General features: G+C 62.4%; 2 protein-coding genes across 14 annotated transcripts in view; both read left to right on the forward strand.

Moving 5' to 3' along the window:
- SPEG (striated muscle enriched protein kinase) overlaps positions 1-11,433 on the forward strand; it is a 38,735-nt gene extending 27,302 nt beyond the window's left edge. For all 6 annotated transcript variants that reach the window (XM_065070786.1, XM_065070787.1, XM_065070788.1 and 3 more), the window contains 24 exons: positions 132-304; positions 1,076-1,188; positions 1,395-1,563; positions 1,646-1,739; positions 2,099-2,299; positions 2,460-2,520; positions 2,717-2,794; positions 2,954-3,126; positions 3,232-3,258; positions 3,502-3,654; positions 3,803-3,845; positions 3,941-4,009; positions 4,154-6,338; positions 6,450-6,602; positions 6,673-6,789; positions 6,904-7,071; positions 7,306-7,428; positions 7,618-7,782; positions 7,961-8,639; positions 8,730-8,969; positions 9,042-9,265; positions 9,701-9,776; positions 10,031-10,180; positions 10,426-11,433. In XM_065070786.1, the coding sequence (XP_064926858.1) occupies positions 132-304; positions 1,076-1,188; positions 1,395-1,563; positions 1,646-1,739; positions 2,099-2,299; positions 2,460-2,520; positions 2,717-2,794; positions 2,954-3,126; positions 3,232-3,258; positions 3,502-3,654; positions 3,803-3,845; positions 3,941-4,009; positions 4,154-6,338; positions 6,450-6,602; positions 6,673-6,789; positions 6,904-7,071; positions 7,306-7,428; positions 7,618-7,782; positions 7,961-8,639; positions 8,730-8,969; positions 9,042-9,265; positions 9,701-9,776; positions 10,031-10,180; positions 10,426-10,633 (5,842 nt within the window). In that variant the 3' untranslated portion in view covers positions 10,634-11,433. The remainder of the gene's footprint in view (positions 1-131; positions 305-1,075; positions 1,189-1,394; positions 1,564-1,645; positions 1,740-2,098; positions 2,300-2,459; positions 2,521-2,716; positions 2,795-2,953; positions 3,127-3,231; positions 3,259-3,501; positions 3,655-3,802; positions 3,846-3,940; positions 4,010-4,153; positions 6,339-6,449; positions 6,603-6,672; positions 6,790-6,903; positions 7,072-7,305; positions 7,429-7,617; positions 7,783-7,960; positions 8,640-8,729; positions 8,970-9,041; positions 9,266-9,700; positions 9,777-10,030; positions 10,181-10,425) is intronic.
- Positions 11,434-11,634: 201 nt separating this feature from the next.
- On the forward strand, positions 11,635-16,953 carry GMPPA (GDP-mannose pyrophosphorylase A). Of its 8 annotated transcripts, none has more exons than XM_065070793.1 (13): positions 11,635-12,366; positions 12,435-12,532; positions 12,615-12,718; positions 13,024-13,092; positions 13,455-13,514; positions 13,650-13,780; positions 13,917-13,931; positions 14,484-14,618; positions 14,784-14,881; positions 15,012-15,058; positions 15,145-15,237; positions 15,329-15,497; positions 15,588-16,953. In XM_065070793.1, exons 1-13 carry the CDS (start codon positions 11,672-11,674, stop codon positions 15,686-15,688), a joined length of 1,815 nt encoding a protein of 604 aa, XP_064926865.1. In that variant the 5' UTR covers positions 11,635-11,671; the 3' UTR covers positions 15,689-16,953. The 8 variants fall into 8 exon arrangements, with proteins under 8 accessions (XP_064926865.1, XP_064926866.1, XP_064926867.1 ...); XM_065070797.1 differs by having other exon boundaries at positions 12,216-12,366; positions 13,024-13,285; XM_065070799.1 differs by lacking the exon at positions 13,024-13,092 and adding an exon at positions 13,093-13,285 and having other exon boundaries at positions 12,216-12,366.
- Positions 16,954-17,005: the final 52 nt, after the last annotated feature.

Below are 17,005 nucleotides of genomic sequence, written 5' to 3' on the forward strand. Positions count from 1 at the left end.
ACGCAGGGTGGGAGCTGGGGCTGAAGCTGTCTGTGGGTCAGGAAGTGGCCATGGGGCTGTGGGATGGGAGCTATCAGTGGGGCAGTGGGGTTGCCTGTAGGGCTGTGATGTGGCAGCTGCTGTCCCCGCAGGGGCGGGCAGGTGCTGGGGGAGAAGGAGGGCACGTGCGAGGTGACGATGCCGGACGATGACCAGCACTGCCTGCGGCTGCTGCGCGTGGGCCGGGGTGCCGTGGGGCCGCTGGCCTGCGAGGTGAGCAACCGCCACGGCACTGCCCGCTGCACCCTCCGCCTCCACCTTGCAGGTATGTGCCCCTGTGCCAGGGGTGCCCGTGCCCCTCTGCGAGGTGGTGGCATCACCATCACCTTACGGTGATCCAAGCCCATGTGCCATAGGGGCACTGCCCCATAGCATGGCACTGGTCCTCAGTGCTCCATACTCATATGCCATGGAGATGCTGCTCTACAGGGTGGCAACGCCCCATGGGGCCAAAAAACCCATGAACCATGTGTTGATATTTCTGCCTGGTGTCCTATACCCATATCTGACTATAGAAATTTCACATGTGCCCCATGGCTGTGTGCATGGGGTGGCAGTGCTCCATGGTGTCCTTCAGCCACGTGCCATGGGTGGCACTGCTGCAGGGTGTCCCACACCTGTGTAGAATGGGGTGGCACTGCTCCCCGGTACCCTATAACCAAGAGTCATAGGGAACATATTCACAATGTCCCACAGAAGTGTCATGGGTGGTACTGCCCCACAGTAGCCTACATCCATGTCTAACGGGAAGATGTGGCCCCATAGTGCCCCATGGCCATGTACCATGGGTGGCACTGCCCCATGGTGCCCCACACGAATGGGTGACTGCCCCACAGTGCTGCAGGCACATGACACTGTGTGGCCTGCCCTGTAGTGTCCCGCTCCCACATGCACCATGGTGACACTGTCCTGTGGCGCTCCATGCCCCTATACCATCATCTGGCACTTTCTCACAGTGCCCAACAGCTCTACACCCCATGCCAGTGGCAGTGGGGTGGCACTGCTCCATGGTGCCCCACGCCCCATCTCTCGGCAGAGGCACCACGCTTTGAGTCCATCATGGAGGACATCGATGCCCAGGAAGGGGAGACACCACGCTTCGCCGTGGTGGTGGAGGGGAAACCACTGCCAGACATCATGTGGTACAAGGTGGGCTGGGACCCCAGCACCCTCTTCCTGACCCACAGCTCCCCCAGACCCACACTCTCCACTGACTTACCTCCATCAATGTGCTGGGGCTCTGGGGTTGTGTTTGCCCCAAGTGATGCAGAGCACTCCCCGTGCCCCATCCATGGGGAAAGGGTTGTGGGAGCTGGTCGAGGATGTGACCCTGCTGATAATGCTGCCACCCCCAGGATGGGGAGCTGCTGGAGGAGAGCAGCCACCTGAGCTTTGTGTATGAGGACAACGAGTGCTCGCTGGTGGTGCTGGGTGCCGCTGAGCCCGACAGCGGCGTCTACACCTGCACGGCCAAGAACCTGGCTGGGGAGGTCTCCTGCAAGGCAGAGCTGGTGGTGAGGGCAGGTACGGCCAACTGAACCCCAGCCTTGGGGGGCAGAGCATGGGTGCCTGGCTTGCCCCCTGGCAGCGCCTTTCCTTCCCCCAGCCCAGCCTGCTGTTGATGCTGCCATGGAGGAGGAGGCACTGCACAAGGTGCGACGCCTGACCGACTACTACGATGTGCACGAAGAGATCGGGAGGTACGGGGCTGCCAGCATGGGGGTCAGCGGGGCACCCCGGGCACCACAGGGACAGGAGTGCTGGAGCCTGGCTGCACCCTGGCACTCTGTCCCCAGGGCCTGAGCTCAATGATATGCCAGACCCTGATGTGCTGTGGCTGGTCTCAGCTGCTGATGTATGCTCCAGTGTCAGCTCACAGTGGGGAGCTGGGGTGGCCAGGGCAAAGCCAGGCATGGGGTCTCTCTGAGAACAGTCCTGGAGAGCTGCTGGGGCTGCAGGCAGCTCCCTGTGGAGCAGGCACCTGCCCCAGCTGCTTGGGGAAGGGGAGGTCTGCTCACCCACCTTCTTATCTCCTCTTACCCCCGTTGCTACATTGCAGGGGGGCTTTCTCCTATCTGCGGAGGGTGACAGAGAAGAGCAGCCGCCTGGACTTTGCTGCCAAGTTTGTCCCCGGGAGGACCAAGGCCAAGCAGTCAGCACGCCGGGAGCTGCACATTCTCTCGCAACTGGACCATGAACGCATCGTCTTCTTCCATGATGCCTTTGAGAAGAAGAACGCCGTCATCATCGTCATGGAGCTGTATCCTCCGTGTGCTTCTCTGGGAGTGTGTGTTGTGGGGGATGAAGGGGTGATTTTGGAGGGGATGGGTGGGAAGAGCAGGTGTGGAGTAGCTGGCTGCCCAGGAGGGTGCAGGGCACGGTGACACATGGAGTTTCTGTGCTCCTTGACTGGGACCCAGCTGTTCCAAGGAAGAGCTGCTGGACAGGATGGCGAGGAAGCCCTCAGTGTGTGAGTCCGAGGTGGGTGAACCCTGAGGGGGCAAAGTGATGGAGGAGAGAAGGAGCCTGGGGCCACTGGGGTTTGTCCCAGCCCAGGGACTTGCAACATATTGTATCAGGCTACAAAGGAGGCTACGGCCTGCACCCTCCTCTGAACAGGGTCAGCACGGGGCTGAGCCACGCTCAGGGCACCCACCCTCCCTCTGCTCTCTCACAGATCCGATCCTACATGCGGCAGGTTCTGGAAGGGATCTGCTACCTGCACCAGCACAGTGTTCTGCACCTGGACATCAAAGTGAGTGGGGGGCTCTCTGGCCCCCTCCCACCCCACACCCGCACAGACGTGTTCCTGCTGTGCTGCAGGGAGCCTGGTCCTGCTGATGGGGAACACCCCTTCACTGGGGGGAGCCTCTGCCTCCTGCCAAGCTCCCCTCTGCCCCGCGCTGTCCTGTAGCCAGAAAACCTCCTGATGGCGGATTCGAGCAGTGAACAGGTCCGGATCTGCGACTTCGGCAACGCACAGGAGCTGACACCTGAAGAGCCACAGTACTGCAAGTATGGCACCCCTGAGTTTGTGGGCCCCGAGATTGTCAACCAGAGCCCCGTCTCCAGCGTCACTGACGTCTGGTAAGGGCAGCCCTGGGGTGGACAGTGGTCTCCCCCCTATGCCTGGAGGGACTGGGCACCTCGGAGGGCTCATGCTGTGCAGTAACCATGCTCTCCACTCTGCAGGCCTGTGGGAGTCATCGCCTATCTCTGGTAAGTGTCCCTGGTGGGTCCGCATGGGAGCGATCCCCTTCCTGCTCCTCTGCTGGTTGCAGTGCTGGGGCTGCAGCCATGCACATCGCTTCTTGCAGACTCAGCCTCCTCCCTGATTGCTTCTGCTTCTGCCCTCCCCATGTCACTAGGGCTGGGGTCTAGGGTTCCATCCTTGGTCCCCTGTACTTGTCATGCTGTTCCCCATGTCCTCCCAGTGCAATGACAGTGTCCCCCCCCTGGCAGCCTGACGGGGATCTCCCCTTTCGTTGGGGAGAATGACAAGACGACACTGATGAACATCCGCAACTACAACGTGGCCTTCGAGGAGAGGATGTTCCAGGGGCTCACCCGGGAAGCCAAGGGCTTTGTCATCAAAGTGCTGGTCAATGACAGGCTGTGAGTGCTGCAGGGGCTGGGGAAGGAGCCTTTTGCTCCAGGGAGGGTGGGGTTCCCCATGCATCAGGGGGCTGTCCTGCCTCCCTTCCCTGGGCTGGCCAAAGCCCCCCACCCCAGGCGGTTCTCACCCAACAGTGTTGGTTCACAGGAGACCCAACGCGGAACAGATCCTGGAGCATCCCTGGTTCAAGGTGAGCCTGGACAAGAACTCAGCACCTGGCAGCAATGGCGTTCCCCTGAGCCTGCTGTAGGCTCTGTGGGACACTGCTGTACCCTCACTTTACAGACGCTGGCCAAGGGAAAGGTCATCAGCACCGACCACCTGAAGCTGTTCCTCTCCCGTCGGAAATGGCAGGTGAAGGCAGGAGTGTGGGCAGGAGTGAGGGCAGGAGGGGGGCAGGCAGATCTGTGTGCTGGGCAGGACGGGGTGATGTGTGCTGGGCAGGATGATGCCGTGCCACCCACCCAGGTATGACCCAGCCCTCTCTTCTTGCTGCAGCGCTCACAGATCAGCTACAAGTGCAACATGGTGCTGCGGCCGATCCCGGAGCTGCTGGAGGACACATCCAACCACCTCTCCATTGCTGTGCCCCGGCACCTCAAGGAGTCACCGGCGCTGTCATCCTCCTCGGACTCGGATGACCTGGATGAGCTGCCTTTTATCCCCATGCCACACCAGGTGGAGTTCTCCGGCTCCCGCATGTCGCTCAATGAGATCCCCACAGATGACGAGGCTGTTGGGCCATATGAAGGGCCGCAGTTGGAGGGGTTTGCACCAGGGGATGTCTCTGCCATGGAGTGGCAGAGCCAGGGCATGGGGAAGCCTGGGGTGGCCCCAGGGAAGCGGCCAAGGGGCACTGGGCCACGGCGGCCATGCACGGAGGTGGAAGCACCTGGCTCCTCTGATGAAGAAGCCCCCGAAGCCCAGAAGCGTCCGGAGTACCCTCGCAAAGCCATGAGAAAGGGCTCCAGCCTGGAGTCCCCAGGGAGTGCCCGACGGGGAGAGCTGAAGAGGGGCAGCTCTGCTGACAGTGCCCTGCTGCCCCACCAGCACCCAGAGACCGAGGAGGGGGCCGAGGTGGGCCGGGACCCCCGCTGGACCCTGGCCAAGGCAGCCTCCATGGAGCTGCCATGGCGGAAGGGGGCATGGGGGGAGGATGATCACGCCCAGCGCCTGGAGCTGATGCGCCAGCGGCTGCTGCGGGGCAGCTCAGGGGATGGCAAGGTCAGTGGCCTCCGGGGACCCCTCTTGGAGACTCTGGGGGTCAGCCCTGACAAGAAGGTCCCACGGTCAACCCGGTTGGAGCCACCAGCGGTGCCACGGCTGGTGCGGGCAGCGTCCAGCGAGGCCACCTCACCGCGCCTCCTCCCCGCTGAGCACCGGCTGCAGAAGAGCAGCTCCTTCAGTCATGGGGATGCGGAGCCTGTCGTCCGGCACCGCCGCTCTGGTGCACCCCTGGAGATCCCAGTGGCCTGCCTGGAAGCCCAGCGGCTCAAGGAGTCCCCATCACTCTCAGCCCTCTCCGACGCCCGGCCACCGGCCTCGCCTGACACCCCCAGCCTGCTGACACCCCCTGCACTGGATATCGCCATCCCTCGAGCTCCTGCCACCAAGGCTGCCCTGGGAACAAGGCACCTCCCCGAGGAGCGTGGCCAGCCCAGGGCCAGCACGGCTGCCACCATCATGGGGAAGAAGCCCGTGGCTGGGGGACAGAAGGAAAGGACTCCCACCAAGACTGCTGGAGCCAGTGGGGAGGGGGCTGCAAGGACAGTAACACCTGCCTCTCTGCAGCCCCTGGTCCCCAGCACCCAAGCTCCCAACACGTCTTCCTACGCCAAGATCATGCAAGCCATGGGAGCCATGCAGGGTGGGGAGCCAGCCACTGAGGAAGCCTCCCAGCCATTGCCAGCCACCCCTGCTGAGCCACCAGCACTAGAACCAGCACCAGCACAGCCACCAAGGAAGGAGGCAAAGCCTGATGGCTCTTCCAGCTCCCTGCTCATCCAGGACATTGACTCAGAGGAGGTCTTTGAGGCCAAGTTCAAGCGGGGCCGGGAGTCATCGCTCAGCCGGGGGCTGAAGCTCCTCACCCGCTCCCGCTCCGAGGACCGTCACCTGGCCGGTCCCCTGACCCCCGATGAGGGCATCTACCGTCCCACGCCGGCCGGTGTGCCCCTGGAGCTGCGCAGGGACCGGCCCATGGGGCTGGTGGCCAAGTCCAAGTCGGTGCAGGACCTGCATGAGGTGGAGAAGGACAGGGGCTTCCTCCGGAGGATGTCTGTGCTCCTCAAGAGGACCCCGCCTGCCGAGAGGAAGAAGAACAGTGGGGAGGATGGAGGCAGTGAGACCCCATCTGGTGGGCGCCGCTTCTCCTGGAGCCTGGCCTTGGGTAGCTCCAAGGAGCGCAGGGACTCAGAGAGCCTCAAATCAGAGCCAGGGGGTGGTGGGGAGAGCGAGTCGCCAGCAGTGGCCGTGCGGAGGAAGATCAGCGCCACGATGGAGAGGGTCTCGGCACGGCTGCGCAGCCTGTCAGATGAGCGGCCAGAGGGTGAGGGGCCCAGAGAGCTCCGTCGCTCCATCTCCGAGGGGGACAGCCTGCGGCCGGGGCTCCCACCGGCACCTGCGCCCTCCTCTGAGTCCCTGCGTTCGGAGGACAGCACCCGCTCCTCTGCCTCGACCAAAGGTGAGGGGCGAGGGGGGGTCCCGGTTGCACCCCATGGCCCAGCCACCCTGAGCATAGCGGGCACAGCAGCCCCGGGTTGGCCCCACTCTCAGCCAGCCCCGGTGCCCGCAGGTGGCGCTGAGAGCCAGAAGCGGTCCCGCTGGGAGCGCTGGGGGCTGTCCCGGAGCAAGAAGGAGAAAGTGGCCTCGCAGCCCAGCATCCCCTCCAGCCTGCTGCAGGAGGAGGGACCCACCGCCGGCCAGTCACATGCGCCCAGCGAGTCTGGTAAGCGTGCCCCAGGACACGATGGTGGGTGCCCATTGCTGTCCCAACCTGATGCCCCTCTGCTTTCCAGATTTCCCACCTGTCTTCCACATCAAGCTGAAGGACCAGGTGCTGCTGGAGGGTGAGGCGCTGACCCTCTGCTGCCTGCCTGCTGGTAGCCCGACCCCCAGGATCATCTGGATGAAAGGTGGGGGGCTGCCTGCACTGCTTTGGCAGGCGGGTGCTGGGGGAGCGCTGGAGCATCCTTCTCTTCTGCTCCCCGCACTGCCACGGCATCCATCTCTTCTGCTCCTCCTTGCAGACAAGAGGTCCCTGCAGCCAGACAATGCACTGAATGTCGTCTCCTGCAAGGATGGCCGGCAGATGCTCACCATTGCCAAGGTCTCCAGGAAGGACGCGGGGCTGTACGAGTGTGCAGCTGCCAATGTCCTGGGCACGGCCATTAGCTCCTGCACACTGGCTGTGGCACGTAAGGATGAAGAGGGGGAACCCTGTGGGACAGAGAAGAGCACATACCAGGCATACAGCCTGGGGTTGGGGACTGGTCAGAGCATGTCACTAAACATCCCCTCTCTGCATCTGCAAAAGAGACCAGGACTTTTGAGGGGGGACAGTTTGGTTTTGCCTGGACACCTCCAGTCCTGCAGCAGCTCTGCCCTGCCCCTGGCCAAGCACCCAGCCCACCCTGTCTATCCCCTCACAGGGCTCCCAGGGCGGCCAGGCACCCCGGAGATCCCCCAGAAGTACAAGAACACGGTGCTGGTGCTGTGGAAGCCTGCGGAGAGCAAAGCCCCCTGCACCTACACGCTGGAGCGCAGGCTGGACGGTACGTGGGGCCACCTCCCCTTCCCCAGGAGCCGCAGCTGGAAGTATGAGCTCACTGGGGAAACTAAGCAGGACAAAAGTGCCCAATGTCCTTGCTATCCCCTGGGGCTTGGCAGGGTCCTGGGTAGGGGTCACGGACAGGAGGTTGACCCCAGTCTGCCCCCACCTCACCTTGCCTGTGTACCGACAGGGGAGCACGAGTGGAAGATCGTCAGTACTGGCATCACAGACTGCTACTTCAACGTGACGGAGCTGCCCCCTGGGAGTGCTGCCAGGTTTCGGGTGGCTTGTGTCAACAAAGCTGGACAGGGCCCCTACAGCACCCCCTCGGGGAAGGTGCACCTCAAGGCAGCAGGTGAGCAAGCCCTGTTCCATGGGGTGTGGGGCCAGCTGTGGGGCTGCAGCCTCTGGGATGCTCTGGGGGTCCTCGAGTCCCAGGGAATCTTCACCCCAGGGCTTTGGGGAATGGGGCACTACTTGCACTCCACTCCCGGCTTACACCCCTGGCTCATACCTCCCTTTCCTCCCTGCAGATGCCCAAGCTGCTCCAGCCAAGGACATCGCTGTCCCAGTCCCTGTTCCTGAGAAGGTGGCTTCCAGCCGGTCAACCCAAACGCCTGTTGGGCAGCTGGAGCCACCAGCCACAGGGTTTCCCCCTGCTACACCACCCCACAAGCACGAGGGAGCAGTACAGAAGGCAGATGGGGCAGTGCAGGCGGGTGCCACCCCAGGGGTCCTCCAGCCTCCTGCACTCTGCGAGGAGGAGTCACGGCTGGATCCTGAGCTCCCACCCGACATCACTGTCTGTGTGCCCCCGGAGCTGATGTTCACCCCACCTCGGACTGTTGCTTCACCCCACACAGACACCCCCACTCAGGGCTCCCCCACACCCTCCACGGACAGGTCTCCTCCACCCCAGGCTCCTTCTCCTTCCAAGTTCTCGCCCACTTCCCCAGTGTCGACCACCCCCAGCTCAGCCCCCACGCCATCTCCCACGCCCAATGCTGCGCCCACACGGAAGATGCCCCCCTACATGGTCACCTCCTTTGTCTCCATGCCCCCCGCATCACCCACCACACAGGAGCCCTCCCCCACCACCCCATCCTCTAAGGAGCCACCAGCTGAGAGCGGGGTCTCAGGAGCTAAAGACAGCACGGCACTGCGGCAGGGCGTCCCCCAGAAACCATACACCTTCCTGGATGAGAAGGCAAGGTGAGTAGCAATGGGATGCGTTGCTCCTTCGGGGGTGTCCCACCCCCTGCACCCCACGCCGGGGATACTGAGTGCTGCCTTGTGCCACAGGGGTCGTTTTGGGGTGATCCGGCTGTGCAAGGAGAATGCCACAGGGAAGCACTTCATGGCCAAGATCGTACCCTATGAGGCAGAGCGCAAGCAGAGCGTCCTGCAGGAGTATGAGATACTCAAGGCGCTGCACCACGAGCACATCATGGCCCTGCACGAGGCATACATCACCCCCCGCTACCTGGTGCTCATCTGCGAGAACTGTGCTGGCAAGGAGATCCTCTACAGCATCGTGGACAGGTACGGGTGGGTGTGGGGCTGCTGGGGACAGCTGTGGGCACAGGGCCACCTACTGATGCCACTTGCCCCCAGGTTTCGCTACTCAGAGGATGACGTGGTGAGCTACGTGCTGCAGCTCCTGCAGGGCCTCGAGTACCTGCACAGCCGCCGCATCGTGCACCTCGACATCAAGCCAGACAACATCATCGTCTCAGGCATGAATACCCTCAAGATCATCGATTTTGGCAGTGCCCAGACCTACAACCCCCTTGTGCTGCGGCAGCTGGGGCGGCGCGTTGGCACTCTGGAGTACATGTGTGAGTGGGGCATCAGGGGTGCTGTGGCATGGGAATGGGCACAGAGATGGGGGCAGATCTGGGGCATGCTTGTGCCTCAGGTATGCACGTGTGTCTGAGCACTGGGGGTCTTGGTAATGGGGAGTTGTTGAGGTATCCTTGGGGAAGCTGGTGGGTCTTTGGAGTGTTGGGGGTGTCTGCTGAGTGTTTCTCTAGGGTTGCTGGGCTCAGTGGGAGCACGTGGATGTTGCGGGGCAGTTGGGCTATCCTTGGAGGTCCTGGCCTTTGTCAGGGTATTCCAGTGCCAGGGAGGGATGCTGGAGGCTGCAATGGTGGGGTGCTCTGGGTGCTGTGGCTGCTGTAAGTGCTGGGGTTACTGCGGGTTCTGGAGGCGCTGGGAGTGCTGTGGGTGCTGGTCACCAAGTGTGTATGACAAACCTGCTCACCTGCCCACAGCACCAGAGGTGGTGAAGGGGGACCCGGTGGGCTCCGCAGCAGATGTCTGGGGTGTCGGCGTCCTCACCTACATCATGTAAGAGAAGGGGCCAGAGGGATGAGCACTCTGAGGTGTACTCAGCTGCACCCAGGGCTTGGTGCCGTAGGGGACACTAGGGAGGTGGTGGGCTGGGGGATGCTGTAGCCCTGCAGACCTTTCTCAGCTGGACACAGGGATTGAGACACCCTGGGCAGCTGTGGCTGTCCCAAACCAGAGATGGGTGGGTAGGGGGTGCTGGGTGCCCTCCCAGAGATGTCCCCCAGCCCGTACTACCCTCTCCACCCTCACAGGCTCAGTGGGCGGTCGCCATTCTTTGAACTGGACCCCATCGAGACGGAGAACCGCATCCTGGCAGGGCGCTTTGATGCCTTCCGGCTGTACCCCAACGTCTCGCAGAGTGCTGCCCTCTTCATCCGAAAGGTCCTTGCTGTCCACCCCTGGTGAGTGCCCAGGCCAGCCAGGGAAGATACATGGCCCTGGGCTGCGCCTGCGACTGGGTCAGGAGTGCAGCACCCTGCCCCACAGGGCCCCTCCAGACTTCATCAGTGGAACCCTGGGGTCTATCCCTGCTCCTGGAGTGGGTGGGACACCCTGGGTCTTGCAGGGCAGGGGTGGTGGATGGGTTTTGGGCTGCAGCAGTGGTGGGCACCTCACAGCCCCTGACTCAGAGCCACCTCTGCCCCAGGAGCCGCCCCACGGTGAAGGACTGTTTTGCCAACACCTGGCTCCAGGATGCCTACCTGATGAAGCTACGCCGCCAGACCCTGACCTTCACCACCAACCGCCTCAAGGAGTTCCTGGTGGAGCACCAGCGGCGCCGTAGCGAGGCTGTCACCAAGCACAAGGTCTTACTCCGCTCCTACCAGGGCGGCCAGCCGCCGGGGCCGCAGTAGCCGGTGCCTCAGCCATGGCCATGAGGGGCCGAGGAGCCAGAGGAACATTCCAGGGGCTGCAAGACAGGGTGGCCGAGGAGGAACCAGGACATGCCAGGATGAGCAAATGGACCTCACGTGCTGCCGCCAGGGCTGCTAGTGGCTGGCATCATTTTGGCAGTGCCGATGGAAAGGGGAGGTGCTGCCCCAGCCATCCCAGCAGTGGGGTCTGGCTGCGGGCAGGTGGCGGGAAGCCTTGCTAGGAGGAACGGAGAATGTGGCAGAGGGTTGGGAGGACAGGATGCGGACGGGGGGACAAAGGGAGCCCCAGGCAGAAGTGGGAGAGCCACCAGCACGTTGGCCAGCCCTGGCCATGCGGGTCCTGTCAGCCGTGTGCCTTATGCTGCAGCCTGCACTCCCCCCGGTTTGCACGCCAGCGCCCGAGGACTGAGGCTGCTCCAGTGGTTCCAGCAGAGGGAGGCCTGTCCACAGGCCCTCCATGAGCCCCCCCACCTCCCACCTGACACCCCAGTGCCACAGCACAGCTCCACAGGTGCCTAGCCAAGCCCCATGCCCTCTCCCCAGTGGCTGGGAGGATGCTCCAGCATGGCCAGGGTGCGCTAGACAGAGGGATGGGGGCAGTGGTTGGGCACCTGCTTTCCAGATGCTGCTGTAGCAATAGGGCTTTATTTATTGACTTTGGGGAGAAGGCTTCTGCCCCATCTCCATCCCCACCCCTCTGTCAGGCTCCGGAGTTGCCAACGTCCCTGTGGTTTGGAGCAAGCAACGTGCCAGAGCAGCAATAAAGACCCTGAGCAGCCCCTCCTGTCTCTGTGTCTTGCTGGGAGGTGACAGGGGGTTGACCAAAGAAGCCCCCGGTCACCACTGAGGGCTGGGAGCCTCTGGAGGGTCCTGTCCCAGAATCCAAGGGCCTGAAGCCAGGAAGACTTCCAGGTGGGGGTGGGCTGGGAAGGGTGTCGTAAACTTGGAGAAGGAGCCAGGAAAGCTGGGAAGTACTGGGATAGGACAGCAGGCTCTGGCTCACAGGTCACTGGCATCATGGAGCCACAATACCGGGTGCTGGAGTGCGCGGTGGTAACAGGGCCAGTATGGCACTCAGAGCCGCAGGGGACACGGCAGGCGCAGGTGAGAGGTGCGGCAGGGATCTGCTGCCCGGCTATAAATACCCGCTGCCCATATGAGGCCGGGCCGGCCGCGCTGGCGGGGGCTGCTCCGGTTACAGCCCGGCCCGCCCCTCCGCTGCACCCGCACCCGCGTGTCCCCCGCGCCCCTCACGCACTGCTGCAGGCACACTTGTGTGCACAAGTGCGCAACGCCTGCGTGTGCAAGGTTATGCACACGCCTGCACACGTGTCACACTCGTGCTTGCGTTCACCAGGGCACACACACACACACACACGGCGGCTCCCCTGCACGCTCGCGCTGCTGCTCCCTTACACACCCACACACACACCCACGCGGCTCCTTTGCACGCGGGCCAAAAGCACGAGCGCTCCCGTGCACGCGCACGGACGACCCCTTGCACACGCGCACGCGCATCCCCCTCCCTCCCGCCGCTGCGGCGCCCCCTGGCGGTCGGCGGGCGACCCCGGCAGCACCGGCACGGTGACGCAGGGAGAGCTGCAGCCCCTGCGCGCTGACGTGTCACAGGCACGTGTGCGGAAGCGGCGGCGGCCGGAGCGGAGCCGCGATGGCGCTGAAGGCGGTGATCCTCATCGGGGGCCCGCAGAAGGGTGAGTGCGCCGGGCCCGAGGGGTGCTCCCCGGCACCGCGCCCCGCCGACCCCCGTTCTGCTCCGCAGGCACCCGGTTCCGGCCGCTGTCCTTCGAGGTGCCCAAGCCGCTCTTCCCCGTGGCCGGGGTGCCCATGGTGCAGCACCACATCGAGGCCTGCGCCAAAGTACGGGGGGCCTGGGCTGGGGGCGGGGGGGCCAGGGCCGGGGCTGCCCTCCCCGTCTGCCCCCTCCCTTGTCTCTCCCCAGGTGCCTGGCATGAAGGAGATCCTGCTGGTGGGCTTCTACCAGCCCCACGAGGCCCTCAGCCGCTTCCTGCTGTCGGCGCAGCAGGAGTTCAAGATCCCCATCAGGTGGGGAGCCTTCACACCCCCGGGGTTCCCGCCGTGGCACAGCCCAGAGCAGCCCCTCACCCACCTCCCCCCGGCCTGGCAGCCCCCAGCTGGCACCCAGGCATTGGGCAGGTGGGCTCTGTCCCACCATGGGTGGGCACAGCTGGCCTCTCACCTTAGTTCTGCACAGTTTCCCTTGCCCTGGGCCCTGTTCTGGCAGCTGCAACAGTGACTCTCCAGCACAGCTCAAACCACCATTGCCTCCTTCCCCTGTGCCAATGTCCACATGAGTGCCATCGCTGCATAACAGGATTATGTCTCTCCAGCCCCCGACAGCCCTTCCCTGCCACCCATCGGTGCCACCAGATGCTCATTTCTCCCTGCTTGGCTCACAGGTATCTCCAGGAATATGCGGCACTGGGCACGGGTGGTGGCATCTATCACTTCCGAGACCAGATCCTGTCAGGTGGTGCTGAGGCCTTCTTTGTCCTCAACGCAGACGTGTGCTCGGAGTTCCCCTTGCAGGAGATGCTGGAGTTCTGGCAGGGGCACCGGGACGCGCACAGCTTTGTCATTCTGGGTACCACAGTGAGTGGCAGTGCTGGGGAGCAGAGGAGTAGCGGTGCTCTGCTGTAGGCTTGCCTAGAAGCCAGCAGCTCCTGTGGCAGAGGGGTCCCTCGCTGCGAGCTTCGGGTCTCGTCTGCTCTGCGCCACACGCCTGCTCTTCCACTGTTGCTAACATGTCCTTGCTCTGCAGGCCAACAGGACACAGGCGCTGAATTACGGTTGTATCGTGGCAAATGCGGACACACAGGAGGTATTGGAGGGCCTGGGCAAGCTGGGCATGGCCTGGTCAGTGGGTGCTGTGCTGCCCACGTAGGCGTGTGTTCCCACTGTGACACCGAACGTGGGAGCTGCCCCCCAGTATTCACATCTCTTCCCTCACCTCCAGGTCCAGCACTACGTGGAGAAGCCCAGCACATTTGTCAGTGAGATCATTAACTGTGGCATCTACCTGTTCACACCTGCTATCTTCCAGCACATTGGCAAAGTCTTCCAGAGGAACCAGCAGGAGCTAGTGCTGTGAGTGCCTCTCACCACCCCGCCTCCCTCCCACCCCACTGCTTCCTGGGGCTGCAGCAGCACGCTCATCCTCCATTCTTTTTCTATCTTCTCTCCTCCTCTGCCATCACTCACTTGTTTCCTGGTCCTGCACCAGCTATCCTTACCTTGGGTAAGTCTCCCTCTGTGCCTGCACTGGCTGCTCTCTGGGCTGGATTGTCCTCAGCCATAACACATGCTTTTCTCTCTGCTCCAGGCTGCTCTGCAAGGCTGCTTTTTCCTCTGCTTCTCTCCTGGCCAGCTTGAGACTCCCCCTCTCCCTCCCTCTCCTGCCACCCCATCTTCATTGAGCTCCAGACAAGGGGCTGAGTGAGCCTTTCATGTGGGAATGCTCTGACCCTGTCACCTCTGCCACCACCCAAGCAAAACCCAGCTGTGCAGGGCTCTGAAGCAGGGGCAGGAGCTGTTGCTCATATAACACCACCTTTTGGCTAAGAGCTTGTTTCAACTGACAGAGCCCCATCCCTCTGCTGCTCTGGAGCTCAGTGGGGCTGGGCAGGCTTAACCTGACAGCTGAGGCTGTCCCCCACCTTTGGGGAGAAGTGCATGGCTAGGAAGGAGCCCAGGATCACCAAAGGCCCCAGATTTGGGGAGGGTAGCTGCTGGGGTGCCTGGCTGAGTCCATGACTGGGGTGGGTGTCTAACAGGCCTCTCTCGCTTGCAGAGAGGAGAGCTCCAACGGCTGGCAGCGTGCAGAAGTGATCCGGCTAGAGCAGGACGTTTTCACAGCCCTGGCTGGGAGCGGCAAGCTCTATGTCTACAAAACTGATGGCTTCTGGAGCCAAATCAAATCGGCTGGGTAAGAACTGAGGCAGCAGGGGCATTGAGCAGTCCATATCAGAGGTGGGAGAGGAGGGTGCCCAGGCAGGGCCCTGGGTGTGGGTGGAGGATGCTGAATTCAGATTCTCCTTTGCCCTGATAGTGCCAGAGACTTAAAAAACAGCATTTGCTTTTTCTCCCCCAGCTCTGCTATCTATGCCAGCCGCCTTTACCTGAACCAGTATAGCAAAAGCCACCCAGAGAGGCTGGCCCAGAACAAGCCTGGAGGCCCCATCATCCGAGGTACCCCCATCTGACCCCTTACCGCCTTGGGGGCTGCCTGGGGAGGCAGTGGGACCCGTGGGCAGGATGTCCCATGATCCGACTGGCTCCTGTGAGCTCCCTCCCCTGATGTAGCTGCTTTGTGTTGCAGGGAACGTGTACATCCACCCAACAGCCTCCATCGACAGCACTGCAGTGGTGAGTGCAGGCCTGGGGGGCCCTGCAGCAGGGGTGCTTGGGGGTGCCAATGTCTACAACCTCATTGCCCCACTCTTTCCTCACAGCTGGGCCCCAACGTCTCCATTGGGGAGGGGGTGACTGTGGGAGCTGGTGTGCGTGTGCGTGAGTCCATCGTCCTGCATGGCGCCTCGCTCCACGTAAGTAGAGTTTGCCCAGGCACGTGGGTGCTATCCCCCACCCTTTGCAGGGAGGCAGCAGCACCCATCATCCCCCCCTCCTTTGTCCCAGGACCACACCTGTGTCCTCAACACCATCGTGGGCTGGGACAGCACCATCGGACGCTGGGCCAGGGTTGAAGGAACACCCAGTGACCCTAACCCCAACGATCCTTATGCCAAGATTGACAGTGAGACCCTTTTCCGGGACGGGCGCCTCACACCCTCCATCACAATCCTGGGTAGGTCCCACTTGCACTCCACTGCCCTGGCCCTGCACGGTGGGGCAGGGTCTCTCCCCTCCTCTTGAACCCCTTCCATTCTCCCCACAGGCTGCAGTGTCACCATCCCCGCTGAGGTTGTTATTCTCAACTCCATCGTCCTTCCTCACAAGGAGCTGAGCCGCAGCTACAAGAACCAGATTATTCTGTGAGTCAGTGGCTCACTGGGTTGGCAGGGCAGTACTGGCCCCCCATTCCCTGCTGTGCCCTACAACAAGAGCCTGTGCTGGAGCTTCACCTTCTGGGAGGCTTCCAGCACCTTCAGAGGGGTAGGTACAGACCATGAACCCTGCAAGTGCCTGACTCCTGCTCCAGACAGACATTAAAGCTGGTGAGCATCAGCCTTGCGTGCTGCTTCTCTTGCAGCCCAGGGACCAGCCCTGGTGCACGGTGAAGGCTTTGGGGACAGCATGTGGCACTGGCACAAGGCTGTGCCTGTGCAGGGAGCCCTGGGGTAAGGCTGGTGAGGAAACACTTGATGCCTGCAGTGTCTCAGATCCTGAGCTGTGGGTATTTCTCCACCAAAAGGTACTACCAGCACAGTCTTGCTATGCCTCCCCAGGCTCTCCCTGCTCTGCAGCAGCTGCTGCCTGCAATTCCCTGGAAGGTCTTGGCCCATTTCAGAGGCTGGGGGGCTTTGAATCTGCCTCTCCTGCACAGGCAAATCACCCTGCAGGAGCTGGTTGTAAGGATCCCAGTTTCAACAGTGTGATTGCAACAGCCAGAGCTGGGCTCCTGCCTACCACTGGGAAAACAGAGCGGTGCCAGACTGGCCTAAGGGCACTGGCACATGAGGTCTAGATGGTACAGGCTCCCTGGAGGGGGCACCCCTTCCCCTGCCAAGGGTTCAGGGTGAGCCAGGAGAGCTGCCAGCCCTGCTCAGATCAGGCTGAGACCTGCACAGGCTGCCTAGGCAGGGCTCAGGGCAATGGCAGAGGGCCCCTGCCACCCCGGTGGGCCAGCAGCCTCCTCTATACCAGCATGGCTGGAGCTTGGGGGCTTAGTGCACATCTGCCCTCACCCCAGCCATGTCCACCAGGCACTGGAGCAATCACCTGACACGTATGCAGATGGCAAATATCTACCACTTCACTGTGCCTCAAAAATACCTGGTTTTATTGAAGGCAGCTCCCTGCTGATCCTGGCACACTGTGTCTGTGGTAGCAAACACTGCCCTTTATCCACTTACCTCCCTGGCTTCAGAGCCAGTGCATCACCAAGGGCTGCATCACTCCTCCCACCTTCAGTGAGGCACTGCATTAGGGATTCTCCATCCATTTAGTACCATCCCAGCTCAGTGGATTTGCAGTAAATCCTTGCTCCCAGCTCTGTGCCTTCCTGTGCCAATTCTCATGTGGTCCTGGGTGGGGATTAGCTGTTCCCTGGCTTTAAGCACATTAAACTCCTTCAGTTTTGACTCTGCCTTGGATGTGCTAATTTCCTTGCCCACTAGCAAACACCCCCTGTGC

This window comes from Columba livia, chromosome 7 (genome assembly GCF_036013475.1).
Source record: "Columba livia isolate bColLiv1 breed racing homer chromosome 7, bColLiv1.pat.W.v2, whole genome shotgun sequence".
NCBI lineage: Eukaryota > Metazoa > Chordata > Aves > Columbiformes > Columbidae > Columba > Columba livia.